The sequence below is a fragment of the Chiloscyllium plagiosum genome, chromosome 3 (assembly GCF_004010195.1).
Source record: "Chiloscyllium plagiosum isolate BGI_BamShark_2017 chromosome 3, ASM401019v2, whole genome shotgun sequence".
Taxonomy (NCBI): Eukaryota; Metazoa; Chordata; class Chondrichthyes; order Orectolobiformes; family Hemiscylliidae; genus Chiloscyllium; species Chiloscyllium plagiosum.
The window spans coordinates 1,891,305-1,906,596 of NC_057712.1; the positions used below are offsets into that span (position 1 = coordinate 1,891,305).

At 40.0% G+C, this 15,292-nt stretch overlaps 1 protein-coding gene across 11 annotated transcripts in view; it reads left to right on the top strand.

Moving 5' to 3' along the window:
- Positions 1-15,292, top strand: part of dtnba (dystrobrevin, beta a) — a 373,718-nt gene that overhangs the window by 140,158 nt on the left and 218,268 nt on the right. For all 11 annotated transcript variants that reach the window (XM_043675957.1, XM_043675963.1, XM_043676010.1 and 8 more), the window contains one exon: positions 13,464-13,550. In XM_043675957.1, the coding sequence (XP_043531892.1) occupies positions 13,464-13,550 (87 nt within the window). The remainder of the gene's footprint in view (positions 1-13,463; positions 13,551-15,292) is intronic.

Below are 15,292 nucleotides of genomic sequence, written 5' to 3' on the forward strand. Positions count from 1 at the left end.
AACCTCCTTCCACCTATCGCATTCCCAACGCCCCTCCCCCCAAGTCCCTCCTCCCTACCTTTTATCTTAGCCTGCTTGGCACACCCTCCTCATTCCGGGCTTATGCCCGAAACGTCGATTCTCCTGCTCCTTGGATGCTGCCTGACCTGCTGCGCTTTTCCAGCAACACATTTTTCAGCTCTGATCTCCAGCATCTGCAGTCCTCACTTTCTCCTGTGCAATTGCAACCCTGGAATAAATAGTTTTATAATTAATCCTATTGTTGTGTCCTGTGATGCTATCCCAGGTTGGATTGCCACCCTGTTCTGAGCTCATTGATTGCCTGAGGCAGTGGTTAGGCTGGTGCACTTAGTCACCTCATGAGGACAAGATCAGGAAAGCAATGATGCACCACACTCCCTCCTTCCGCCTCAACGTGTGTGGGTGTGACCCTTATTGCAAGACTCAAATATGAGCATTGGCTTCAGGTGAGTGATAGGTAAAAACAATGACTGCAGATGCTGGAAACCAGATTCTGGATTAGTGGTGCTGGAAGAGCACAGCAGTTCAGGCAGCATCCAAGGAGCTTCGAAATCGACGTTTCGGGCAAAAGCCCTTCCACTAATCCAGATTCAGGCGAGTGATGACCAGCTCAAGAAAACTTCATAAGAAACCAAATCTCCAGCTCAGCAGGTTCAGGAAAAAAAATCAAAAGCAAAACAACTTAAAGTGCTGTCAGTATTAACCAACGTTCAAGGATTTCTGATAGCCGACATAAACAGAAAATGTTTAATATGGAACATCCTTACTTTTAGATACTCACTCTTCTGCAAGCTGGGGTATTTTCTGCCTTTATTAGTTTTTTCCTGGTTATTGTTTTGTTTTCATTACATGCTGCTGTATAAACATTAAAACAACCCAAACGTTCTCAAGACATGAAATTACGGCTTTCATCACATCCGTGCTTTCTTTTATTATACCCAATATCTTGCATTTATTTGTATATTTTAAATCATTATCATTTCCTGATAAGTTTTAATATTGAACTGAATCACGTTGGCAATTACCAAATTTTCAGTTAATATTGTGGTTTATTTTTAAACATGTTCGGTATCGGAGACTAGCTGAACTATGGGGAACTTGAACAGTTTCAAACACCCCAACAGAGCTGGAAGATGCAGACAAGCCCGAAGATTAGTGCTGGCATTTTTGTTGTATTTATCTGAAGTTATAGTTTTATTGTCAAAATGAGGTTTGAGAAGATTTGTAGCACAAGTTGAGGTTCTGGATGTAGGTTTGCTCGCTGAGCTGGAAGATTTGTTTTCAGACATTTCGTCCCCATACTAGGTAACATCATTAATGAGCCTTCTTTTATTCTCAAAGCCTGTTTCCATCTTTTCATTATGCACTGCAGAAAAATAGAAACGGTGTGATCCAGATATTCAGTAACATCAGGACTGTTGGGTTTAACGGTCTATGTTGACAGATAATGCTGTCATTTTAAGCTTTGTTTAGCTCTGAACTGCATGTAAATAAATTTATCATATTGTACCACATACTAAATACAGTTCAGTCTCTGTAAAAAAGAACTTTCATTTCTGTATTTCCAGGATGATACAAATATAAAGGTATTTATTGAGAACTTTCTTCAGAGAGTTAGATAAAGTATTTGGCAGCTCTAACAACTGAGTTTTTAACATTATTAAATTTATCCAGAAAATAGCAGTTCAATCTTAAGACTTTAAGTAGCTACAAGATCAGAAACGATATCCCCACATTTAGAAAGGCCCATGATCTCAGAATGTTCAGAAAACCTGGTGCTGTAAAATTCAAGGTAACAAATAGTTAGGTTTCTTGTGACCATGTCACTGAAATTATGTTGCTTTTTGAAAAGACAAATCCATTTAAAAATGCAGGTAATATTTTGATTCTGAACATCTATTGAAACTTTCTTACTTTAATAAGACACTTCATGATTCCCCACAATTGGCCATGTTTTTAAAACATTTTTCAAACTGTCTTCTCAAATGGTTTTCTCATCCATAAACACAGCTGAAAGCCTCAGTGGTGTGACAGGTTAAAGGCTGTTTATAGGTAACATGCTCATTGTTTGCCAAGGTAATGCTTGGTACAGCCTGTCATTGACAAGATTATTTTATTACGTTTTCTGTGCATCGAACCTTCTCAGAAATGCGCACAGAAACAAAGAATGAGGCTAGCGTAGGCTGTACTGTCACGTGACATGGAGATCTCCTTGTCTGTATTATAATTCTGTTTCCGTGGAGACAGCAGCAAGATGCATTAGAATTTACATTCATCAATGCTGAGGAAGGGGAAGAGAGTGAGAGACACCTACCAGTGACTTAGAAGAAAGGTTGGATCTATGTGACTAGCTTCTGGTCTACATTCAGTTCTGTGAGGTTGGTGATTTCAAAGCCCTGCTGGTCTTGCTTTTGTCTTTCATACTGTCTCATACTATCATTAGGCATTCTCAGGTTTCTTTTGAAGTTTATTTTGTAAACATTTGTGCAGTATCTCAGTAAATATCATTTTATCAACATATGAGTTTTAGTATAAAAACAGGTAGATATACAATGTAGAAATTGTGCAGGTTCAATCGATTCCTTTTTTCATTTCTTAAACATTTCCTTAGTTTTCAGTTTCATTTTCCTGTCTTACTTATTGAATAACATTGAGGCAGTTTTAATTCTTTAGCATTCTGAATAATATTGAGCTATGAAAGTCTCCTGCTTTCAATGAAAAAAATCTTTGCAGTAGCAATTTGTCTATGGGATTGCACCTTTCTGTAATTTGTTAAATCAGTTATGCACTGTAAAATTATAAATATTCTTAAATTGAGATTGATCAGTACAATGGTTTACTCTGTATATAGTTATACCCATCTCTTTCATAAATATTGATGTAGATGTAAGTTAATATGTGTATACTATTATGGTTGTTTTGGCATTTAAAATTATGATTTTTCTAAAATAACTGTGGGTACACATTTTAAAATGTCAATCATGCGATTATTTTCAAAAGACATATATGAGAATGAGTAAATACTGTAGGCTTTTGCTATGGATTGAATTCAAAGTGTTTAAAGATAGTGTAAAAGGTGGAAATATATAGCTTTAAGTTCCATTGGGCAGACCTCTTTCATTGGATATTGAAAGCAGTATTGAGAAACACATACTGCTCCAGGTTTCATCGTTTTATAAAGGTCGCTTAACTCTCACCATTTGATCCACATGAGGTATTTCCACAGAATGATCCGTTGCTTGTTTGAATTTAGATTTTAATATCACTTTATTCAGTTTTTTAAAAAAATAAACTTTTGGGGAAATAGAAGTATGACATTTTGAGGAATGATTTTTGGTGTATTTTTTTAATTCTGTATTGAAATGTAAGGGTTTTAAAAAAGAGAATGTTTGAGAGTGATCATCTTTGAAATTTCCTGCAGAATGTGGTCAGTGATATTTTTAGAGATGCCCAGACTCTTGATTTACAAATAATGTGATTATTTGTTGCCTACCTGCTGTACCAGGACATTTGTGAGACTGAATGTTGATGATGAAGCAGTGGGCAACTGAATCTTAACAACAGATATATTTTGAAATACATTTTATGATATTATTTAAAAATACATGATTGTATGCTAGTTAATTGTATTAGATTACTACTTTACATTTTGTTGTGCCATTTAGAAATGAGTTTGTTGAGATCTAACAGAACTATTTCTGAATTAGGAGGCTCATAACTGCATGCAGTTTCTATGAAGGGATTGTTTTTGTTGTCATTGCTGGGTGATGGGATTGCAGATAGGTGTTAAGAGCATATGGGCAGGGAAATCCACTCGATGTGAGCATCAGCTGGGATCATTGCTGGGCTAAGGTGATTTGTGCTTTGCTCTGGTTGTTCCATTCCCTCTCAAGTGTAAATCCAATGTTCTATGAGCAGATTCTGAAACAAAAGACGAAGTAAACAGCTGCTGGTTACATCGTTCGAAGCAATTCTGTAAAGGGTTATATAAGGCAGCATGGCTTTATTTTTGAGACTTACCTTCATTTTCATGTCAGCTTTCCTTAGGCCATTTTTGATTGTTAAAACAGCAAGTGGCCTGCCTCCCTCTCTCCTAGTCCTTGGCTTGGGATGTTAGTGGTGAATTAGAGTGGACTGAATTACGCTCAGCACTCTCTCCTCCCACAGAGGAGTTGCCTTCTTATAACAACTCAGCTGAACTGAGGATTGATCCTATCACAGTATAATGCCCTTCGTATCTTAGTTGTCTTAATCTTTGTGGTTCCTGATTGATTTCAGCAGTAACTCAGTATGGTGCCTTCGTGTTGCATTCATTGCTGAGTTGTTTCTTAATTGCTTTGACGTAACTGAAGAGCTGTGTAAAATCTGCTTTGTGAAAATGTCCATAGTTGCTTAGATGTCCTTGACACAAACCGATTTGTATTCAGGCCATCTTTGGGTTTTATAGAGTCACACTGGTATTGTGTCCAAATGGCACGAATTCACCAATCCATTGTCATCACCTGTAAATTCAGTTTCTTTCTTTAATTTTCTTTTTAATTACATCAAATTCTGTGCCCACCTTCCTTCCCATGGCCAGTTCCTCCCATCACAACAGAAAATGCACGACCATTGGATGCAAGGTTTCAAGGCTGTTGCTGATATTACTGTGTGACAGGCAATTGGAAAGTTAACATTGCCCAGGATAATACAATTTGTAAGAAAAATGTTTCTAGCTTCTGGTCTGCTTGTCCCATTCAGGACTTGGCCAAGTTTCGAAACTTGTGATGTGGAAAATCACAAGCCTTGTTTCTGAATTAGTAATTGACATCAGTGAACAACAACAAAAAAAAAACTATTTACTGCAGCAAGTTGCTGTGTGCTACTTTCTTTTGCTCTGTTTAGGTGCATTTCCATTTAAGTGACTGCTTGCTTGTTTTTTTTATTTTCTCAAAATCCAACTAGAATCTTAACAATGTGCCATTTCTGCTGTTATTTGCAACCTGAGAAGAATCTTTCAGAAGCTCCTTTCTGCAATTAGCACTTAGGTTTGCAGCTTTTATATTTGTGGAAATTTGCTGTTAATGGAACAGTGTGTCTTTATCTCAAAACCTGGTGTACTACTACAGAGTAATTCTAATTCATTATCCAGCAAAAAGCAATTGAGATGCAGCAAAGGTAAAGGCATATGATAATTTGATGTTGCTGTTGCAGTAACTTGCACCTTTAATAAAATGCCCCAATAAAATACCTCATTTTGCAGAAGCATTATCACATGATGATACATTAGGGCAGATGACCAAACACCTATTTTCAGAGGTAAGATTTAACAAGTGTCGTATACAAAGGGAAAATAGTGGATTAGTGCATTCAGTGCATTTCAGTGCTTAGGATTCAATCTGCTGAACGCACAGAAGTAATGATAGAGTCATTAAAATTGGTGATGAGTCAGAAGCTAGAGTTGAAGGAGCTCCAAGTTCTTGGAGGATTTTTTTTATAGATTAGATTAGATTAGATTAGATTAGATTACCTACAGTGTGGAAACAGGCCCTTCGGCCCACCAAGTCCACACCGACCCTCCGAAGAGTAACCCACCCACCCAGACCCATTTGCCTCTGACTAATGCACCTAACACTCTGGGCAATTTAGCATGGCCAATTCACCTAACCTGCACATCTTTGAACTGTGGGAGGAAACCGGAGCATCCGGAGGAAACCCACACAGACACGGGGAGAATGTGCAAACACCATACAGACAATTGCCCGAGGCTGGAATCGAACCTGGGTCCATGGCACTGTGAGGCAGCAGCGCTAACCCACTGTGAGGCAGCAGCGCTAACCCACTGTGAGGCAGCAGGGCTAACCCACTGTGAGGCAGCAGGGCTAACCCACTGTGAGGCAGCAGCGCTAACCCACTGTGAGGCAGCAGCGCTAACCCACTGTGAGGCAGCAGCGCTAACCACTGAGCCACCACCGATTTGAGGAGGAGTGAGGAACAAAGGGATTTGAAATGTGTAGGAGAATTTTCCAATTAGGGAGTTGCTGGACCTTGAGGAACAGAGCAGTGATAGGTGAACAGAACTTAGTGCCATTTTGGTAATAAATAACATAATAGAGAGCAGTCTGAAAGCAGTTGTTGAAGGCACAAGACCACTACTTCCCCCAGCCTAATGGGATTCACTTTTGCATTTTCATTTTGTACATTTGCTGGCATTATTTGGACTAAATGTTGCATTTGAAAATTATTTTTCATCTGAAAAAGGAGAGGACATTTACCAATGCTTTTCAAAAATTGCCGATGATGCTCCTGGCTTTGGGAACTGTTTGTATCCTCAGCAGAGGCCTCTATCTTAATTTTGGTGCCTCCAAGACCAACTCTCCAGAGCGAAGGCTCCTTCCAGTTGGAGGCCAAAGTCCACTTTGATTCAGTTAATGTCGCTGGCAAGTAATATTGATAGCAGCAAGGTGGGCTTCCCATGGATATTTTGGTCCAGGGATGGGGTGTATCCCTCATTCTCAAGCCTTCTCCTGGACTTTGGAATGGATTATTTCCCTTGCATCTTGTCGTGCGTCAAGGACAATGAGGGAAGGGTATTAAGTGCAAGTCCCATCCAGAGACATCCACACCCCACAAGTAAACTTTAAACAGGTCGCCTGGGCTAATTTGTTTCTTTGAGAGATGGGTGTGGAGTGACATAAGAGAGGAGTTTTAATTACCTAAAAGCAAACAGGGAATTTGAACTTTTCTATTGAACCAGGGGATTATTCTAGTTCGAGCTATAAATTTAGGATTGTGCATACTCCCCTCAGATGCTGCTACTGTTACACCCAAATTCTTAGTGCATGGTGTAACTAATGCGAGAAGTCTGTGCTGATACTGTAACTCTTATATTGTTATTGTGAGCTTGTTGATAGACCTTATCAGTTTGAAGATTAACATTCAGATACAAGCACCCGGCTGGATTTGCAGTGGTAACCAGTGCAGCTATTAACGCAGAATTTGCAGCTTTTAGCTCATCATCGCATTCCAGAAATATCCAAAAGCCACTTGCTTCCTGTGTGCAGGTGACATTTCATTTGGCTGCCGTATGTGATTTATTGATTACTTGTCTCCATATCCTGTGGTTATAAATCAATACCAATTCTGATTGGTGTGGATGTGAACAGAGCTGTTTAACTGCTTACTGCTTACTGTTTAGTGTTTACTGTGTGACTGTTGGATAATTTCAAAAGTCTGAAAGTAAAATTAATCTTAACTATCTAATTTATTATGTTACTTAGCAAGTTAGGACTATTTAAAAAGCTTGTATTATTCAGTCCATGATGTAGAATTGCAAACTGTTAGAAATATTTTGCAGGATATTTTGTTGTCAATGTTATAGTAAAATTATGGGAAATGGATGCAAGTTAATATTGCTGAAAAATGGAATAATTATTGTTGATGTTGCTTAGGACTTAAAATGTAATGTAATATCTGTGTGGAGTTTGCACATTCTCCTCGTGTCTGCGTGGGTTTCCTCCGGGTGCTCCGGGTTCCTCCCACAATCCCAAAGATGTGCAGGTCAGGTGAATTGGCCATGCTAAATTGCCCATTGTGTTAGGTGCATTAGTCTGAGGGAAATGGGTCTGGGTGGGTTACTCTTTGGAGGGTCGGTGTGGACTGGTTGGGCCAAAGGGCCTGTTTCCACACTGTAAGGAATCTAATCTAATTTTAATTTTTTGCCCATTCTAATTGCACTTGATAATGTGGTGGTGATCCACCCCTTGAGCTATTGTATTGCGTGTGAGGAGCTGTCACTCTCATGATGGTTTGATTCAGCTGAGGGATTTGCTTGGCTGTTTCCGAGCACAGGGAAGAATGATATTTTGGCCCAACTGGGTATAGACAGCAGAATTCCTGCCATGAAGGATGTTGATGAGCCAGTTGAGATTTTATATCAATCTGGTAGTTTCATGGTCACCAATACTGAAACGCCTCTTCTCATCCAGATTTTTATTGCTAAGTTAAATTTGTGTCCTGCCACAGTTGGTCTAGCTCTGAAACGTTAGTACAGGAGCAGTAACATCACAACACTATCGAATAATTTCTCTTGACTCTTTGCAGCTGCAGATTTCCCTGTTCCAGATTTATGTCTCGAAATGAAGTAAAAGGTCATAATTTGTTCATAATCTTAACAAATTATTCAAACATCGGTGACAACTGATACAAAAGTACCAGCTACAAGCCAGATCTTTAAAACTAAAATCAAGTACATATCTTACTTTGGAATTATCCTTGAACATAGACATTACAGTTTTGCCTTGGTTCTCAATATGCTATTATGGGATGCTGCAACTTCAGTATCTTCAGTAGTACGTCTACAAGACCATAAGATATCGGAGCAGAAAATAGGCCATTCAGCCCATCAAGTCTGCTTTGCTATTTAATCACGGCTGATAAGTTTCTCCATCCCATTCTCCCACTTTCTCTCTGTAACCCTTGATCACCTTGATACTCAAGAATCTAGCTATTTCAGTCTTACATATACTCAATGACCTGGCCACAGCCTGTTGCAGTGAATTCCATAGATTCCCCACTCTCTGGCTGAAGACGTTTCTCCTTATCTCCATTCTAAAGGGCCTTCCCTTTACCCTAAGGCTGTGCCCTCGGGTCCTAGTCTCTCCTACCAATGGAAACAACTTCCCAACATCCACTCTATCCAGGCCTTTCAGCATTCTGTAAGTTTCAATTAGATTCCCCCCATCATCCCTCTAAACTCCATCGAATATAGACCCAGAGTCCTCAAACGTTCCTCATATGTTCAGCTTTTCATTCCTGGGACCATTCTTATCAACTTCCTCTGAACACACTTCAGGGCCAGTGTATTCTACCCGAGATATAGGGCCCAAAACTGCGCACAATACTCCAAATGTGGCCTGACAACCTTAGTCAGACAGAGTTAAAAATCATACAATACCAGATTATAATCCAACAGGTTTAATTGGAAGCACACTAGCTTTCGGAGCGACGCTCCTTCATCAACCACCTGATGAAGGAGCGTTGCTCCGAAAGCTAGTGTGCTTCCAATTAAACCTGTTGGATTATAATCTGGTGTTGTGTGATTTTTAACTTTGTGCACCCCAGTCCAACACCAGCATCTCTAAATCATTAGTCAAACAGATTAACTAATAAGCAGTGGAAATAAAAATTATTTCGGTTCCAAACAAGCAAACAGGTGGAATTCTTGTAGCACAGTCCCCAGAGGTGCTGTGTGTCCCAGCAAACAACAAGATGGGAGAATTTGTCTCAGATCCTTGCAAGGTTTTCAAAAAAAAACTTTTCAACACACCTCCAGTTTCTTTTCCTTCTGTTTGAGACCTATTGATTCCAGAGCAGCCACTGTTCCATTGCTGCTTTGATATCCCATTCAACTCACCTGAGTTGCTTTGTAAATTTAGCTAATACTTGTAAAACAGTATAAAATAAGGCACCCCCCCCCCCATCAATCCTTCCCCATTACCATCAACTCTTTGCTGGGTTATTTCACTTCGAGAGTAATCCATCTGCATTCTGTCCTATAACCTAAAGAATCATGTTCCATACCGTCTTCAGTCCTTTATTTTCTTTTGCGTTGCCTTATATCGAAGTGATTGTTTTCATTGGTTGGTATACTCTATTCTGAGAAGTTTCTTGCACTCTGTGCAAAAGGCTTTGCTGTCTTGAAGACCAACTGACATGAAAGGGTCTTTCAACACAATGCTGATGCAAGCTAACGAACAATGAGGTGTAATGTTTCAAAATAGTGACCGTGCACATTTCTTTTAAGGAGCTGGTAATAAATAAATTGTGAAAAATGTAGCTACAGAATTGATTAAATATGGTCAAAAATGATTAGGTTTTAAGGTAGAAGATTCAATTCTGTAAATTTGGGAAATCGCTTTGGAGCATTCCATTCACTTTGTGTTCAATTGTCAATGGGTCATTGATGCTTTGGAATTTGTCAGCACATAATAGCAGATATTAAAAACCATCTCAAAACTAAGAAACTAAACACCTTGCTTAGAACAGGAAGGAGGTGGGTAGAAATAGGTGCAATTGATCAACTTGCGTAGTGAGTGTAATAGTTTGTGTCATAGTCAAATGTTGTAGTCAGTGTGTTATTAGAAGCTGAACATTGGGTGTATGTGAATACTTCGAATGATTGCAAAGCCTAAGTGATATAAAAAATGATGCAATCTTCACCGTGTGTAGCAGCATCTGTTGAAACAGAAACAGAGTCAGTGTTTATGGCCTATGAGCTGTTGTCACAGCCTCTGATGCATTACCACTTCCAGGTTGCTCTCGGAAGTGTGGCTAGCCTGCTACGAATTTTGGATGGCTGTTTTATTTTGACGTAGAGCCAGTTTCAAACTCTCCAGCGAGGCATGCTGCATCGTTGCATATTTGAAGGAATTTGGGGGGGAGAAACACAGGCGATAGTTGCATTGTTTTTTTTGCATTGATTTGACATCTTTCCTGTATCTACAGCAACCCTATTCTCTAGATCCCTTAAAGCTGAAAGACATGTTTTAGTGCTTCTGGTAACAGGTAACCTAACTCTTCCAGCAAGATTTTCCACATTTCTCCAAATCCTTGATGCTAACAATTAATCTTATTGGTCTCTTCTGGACTGTGGCTCAAGCTTAAATGCTTTGACTGTCCAAACCAGAATGTGAGGAGAAAGTGAGGTCTGCAGATGCTGGAGATCAGAGCTGAAAATGTGTTGCTGGAAAAGCGCAGCAGGTGCGATAGGTGGAACGAGGTCAGGGTGAGGGTGATAGGTCAGACTGGGGTGGGGGCGGAGAGGTCAGGAAGAAGATTGCAGGTTAGGAAGGCGGTGCTGAGTTCGATGGATTTGACTGAGACAAGGTGGGGGGAGGGGAAATGAGGAAACTGGTGAAATTCGAGTTCATCCCTTGTGGTTGGAGGGTTCCTAGCCGGAAGATGAGGCGCTCTTCCTCCAACCGTCGTGTTGTTGTGGTCTGGCGATGGAGGAGTCCAAAGACCTGCATATCCTTGGTGGAGTGGGAGGGGGAGTTAAAGTGTTGAGCCACAGGGTGGTTGGGTTGGTTGGTCCGGGTGTCCCAGAGCGTTTGAGAACACTCCTTTAAATAAGCTTTTCAAACAAGTATAATCTCTTACTGCTCCTGTAATTACATCTCCTGAGGAACTGGAAAAAAGGGAGTTATCTATAAGCTAAAGGTGAGCAGCAATCACGAGATTATGAAGCCAGAAAGCTTTTGTAAGGGATGAGTGTATCTGGAGAAACCCATCTGGAGATGAGTGTATATGCAGCACCATTTCTGACCTTAGGATCTACCAAAGCACTTTACACACAATAAAATCATTTCAACGTATTTTCAGGCATACAGAAAACACTGCAGCACATCCACACACTGCAAGGTCCTATGAGGTAAAATGACCAGGTACTCTGTTTTTAGTGATGTTAGTTGAGATATATTTATCAGCCAGGGCAAGAGGGAGCACTGCTCTGATCTGCTGAGAAATGATGAATTTGGGACAATTTAACGCCATCTGAGATGTTGGATGGGACCTCTGTTGTGCAGCTTGGATAATGTACTCAAGTCTCTGGATGGGCTTGAGCCAACAAGTCTCTGATCAGAGGTGTTGGCAAGGGTGCTCCTTGGGGGGAAGAAAACAGCGGATGCTGGAAATCAGAAACAACAACTCAGTAGGTCTGGCAGCATCAGTGAAGAGAAGGCAGAGTTAAAGTTTCTGGTCTGGTTACCATTGCAGCAATTTCTGTTTTGGCACAAGTATACTGTTGTTCCCCTGAGTATACTGTTGTTCCCCTGAGTATACTGTTGTTCCCCTCAGTAGAGGCTGCCTGTAATTTTCAGCAGTAAAAAAACACAGGTTAAACTTGAAGAAAACCAGTTACCTTTCCTACATCAGTTGCTATGACTTTAGAATTAATAAATCAGAAGTATTTTCCAAGTCAGTCTGTACAAACCAGTAAAAACTCCCAGAGAAAGCGAGCTGGACATTAAGGGTCCAGTTTGCTGAAGAAGGATGATCTCAACATTGGAAGTGAGGAGACACAGGCCACTGCACTGGTTTCCAGTTTCTCTCTCCCTTCCTATTTGTATATCTCTGGTATTGTGTTTGTTATGGACTCGGTCAAACCATTCAAAACATTCTTAAGCAGGCAGCCCAGACCATAACTTTACAATTTGCTTTGGTAAGTGTACAGTGAACATTACCCAGATTAAGTTAGCTAGATTGACTACCAGGTTTTAAAACAGACAAAGATTTATTCACAAAATTACATAATGAAACACAAATAACAGAATAAAGAACCCCTACAGAACTCAGTCTATCTAAACTAAACTTACTTATGCTGTCCTGCATACACACAACAGTCCCAATAATCAAACCCCCTTAAAAAAACTGTAAAAATAGAACATATGCTTACAGGTTGAAGTTAGAAGGGCAGAAAGAGAGAGAGAGAGAGCGAGCCTGTTTTCACACAGCTGAACTCCTAACTAGGTCTGAAAAAAAACCAAGGACATAGTATCCTGGAGAAAAAGAACAGCTTTTAGAGAAAAGGGACAGTGTGAGACGGAGAACAGGGAGTTTATAAGCTGTTTTAGTTGGACATGTTATGTGACAGTCACTTATTTCAGTTTACTTATAGCTGCCATCTAATTACTTAGATAAATAATATTATTGCTCAGTATAGAAACCTCTTCAGTGCTTTCTGTTAGACTTGATGTGAAAATCAGATAAACTGGGGTATTGTGTGTACTTTAAAAATAAACCTTTCACATTTGATTTGCCTCTGGGACAAATGGGACTTAATTTATGGTGTGCTACCCCTGGGGGTTGTAACAAATTAAGAGCAATTTTAGATTAAGATTGAACAAGAAATTTAATTTGATATTTTGACTCTTTATTTCAGTATGGTTAATTCTGATTTCTCACCACAGATGTTGCCAACTCTGCTGAGATTTTCCAGCAATTTCGGGTCTAGTTGAGTGGTGGTGTTGAAGTTCATTAACAATGCCTACATTTTATAATTAGCCTATTTTCATTTATATCAATAAAATGCTATCAGATTACTACTCTCAAAAGATATTTTTTTTTAATTCAAAGGGAGAATAAATATAATTGCTTTCTAGTCTACGCCTCAGTTATGCTGGTTCATGGATGCTTTTCTGTGCAGAAACCTGAGCTGTAACTTCACATGAACAAACTAGTCAAATTTCAAAGTCAGAATTGTATTGTATTGAATTGTGTCTTAAAGCTGGCTTATTAAAGTTCCCTCATCCATGCAGGATACTGACAATTCTTCCTTGGACATTTATAAAGGAACAACTTGGATATTAATATTTGAAGTTACAAGCTGGTCAGTCTGGAACAGTTCTAGCATATAACTGCGATGGGATTCTGGCTGAAATTTATTTTTCTTTTCTTCATTGTAGCCCCCAACAACGTTCTTTGCCAAACATGAATGATACAGTGGTGTCCCACTCAGTCTTGTCCTCTGGAGCACCTACTCCTACTAAAAGGTATGTCAGAATCGCCTTTCAATAATTCGTTATATGATCATACAGTTTAGGAGCAGGGGAAAGCCCATTGAGCCTTTTCCACTGATCATAGTTGATCTGATTATTTTGTCTACTCTTGATAATGTTTCACGTCTTTGCTAATATAGAATTTATCTACCTCTGCCTTAAAAATATTCAAGGACTCTCCCTCCCCTTCTGTGGAATGTTTCCGAAATCCCGTTAGAAAATGTTTCTCTTCATCTCTTATTTAAATCACTTGTAAGCAGTGATCCTTGGTTCTACGTTCTCCCAAAAGAAGAACATCCTTGGATGTAGGTTAGCTCGCTGAGCTGAAAGGTTCATTTTCAGATGTTTTGTCACCATACTAGGTAACATCTTCAGTGAGCCTCCGATGGAGCTTCGTCCAGAGTCTCACTGAAGATGTTACCTAGTACGGTGATGAAACGTCTGAAAATGAACCTTCAGCTCAGCGAGCTAACCTACATCCAAAACCTCAACCTGAGCGATAAATCTTCTCAAAACCCGCTGAGAACATCCTTTCCACATCCGTCCTGTCAACCCCCTCGGTATCTTGTATGTTTCAATGAAGTCTCCTCTTACCCTTCCATCCTCCAGCATATACACACCTGGCTTGTCCAGGCTTTCCTTTGAAGAAAACCTGTCCCATTCACAGCATTTGTTTAATGAACATTCTCTGAGCTAGTTCCAATGTATTTACATCACCCTTCACAGTACTCCAGTGTCATCTCCCCAACGAACCATAAACTGCCTTGCCATAAACATAACACGCTGTTAGATTGTCTTATTAGTTGCCATACCTACATACGAACCATTTGCAATCCATTCCCTAGGACAGCCAGATCCCTCTGCATCTCAGAGCCCTCCAATCTCACCATTTAGATAATATGCTCCTTTTTTATTCTTCCTGCCATAGTGGATAAGTTCACATTTTCCTAAAGCAAATCTTAGCAGGACTTCTCCACTTAATGGTAGGGTCCTAGGGAGTGTTGCTGAACAAAGAGACCTTGGAGCGCAGTTCATAGCTCCTTGAAAGTGGAGTCACAGGTAGATAGGATAGTGAAGAAGGCATTTGGTTTCCTTTCCTTTATTGGTCAGAGTATTGAGTACAGGAGTTGGGAGGTCATATTGCGACTGTATAGGATGTTGGTTTGGCCACTTTTGGGATATTGTGTGCAATTCTGGTCTCTTTCCTATCGGAAGGATGTTTTGAAACTTGAAAGGGTTCAGAAAAGATTTACAAGGATGTTGCCAGGATTGGAGGATTTGAGCCTATAGGGAGAGGCTGAATAGGCTGGGTCTGTTTTCCCTGGAGCATCAGAGGCTGAGGGGTGATTTTGTAGAAGTTTATATAATCATGATGGACATGGATAGGATAAGTAGACAAAGTCTTTTTCGTGGGGTGGTGGAGTCCAGAACTAGAGGGCATAGGTTTAAGATGAGAGACCTAAGGGGCAATGTTTTCATGCAGGGAATGGTCCAAGTATGGAATGAGCTGCCAGAGGAAGTGGTGGAGGCTGGTACGATTACAGCATTTAAAAGGCATCTGGATGGGTATATGAATAGGAAGGGTTGAGAGGGATATGGGCTGGTAAATGGGACTAGATTAGGTTGGGATATCTGGTCAGCATGGATGAGTTGGACCGAAGGGTCTGTTTCCGTGCTATACATCTCTATGACTCTATGACTGTATAACTGCAGATGCTGTAAATCAGAAACAAAAA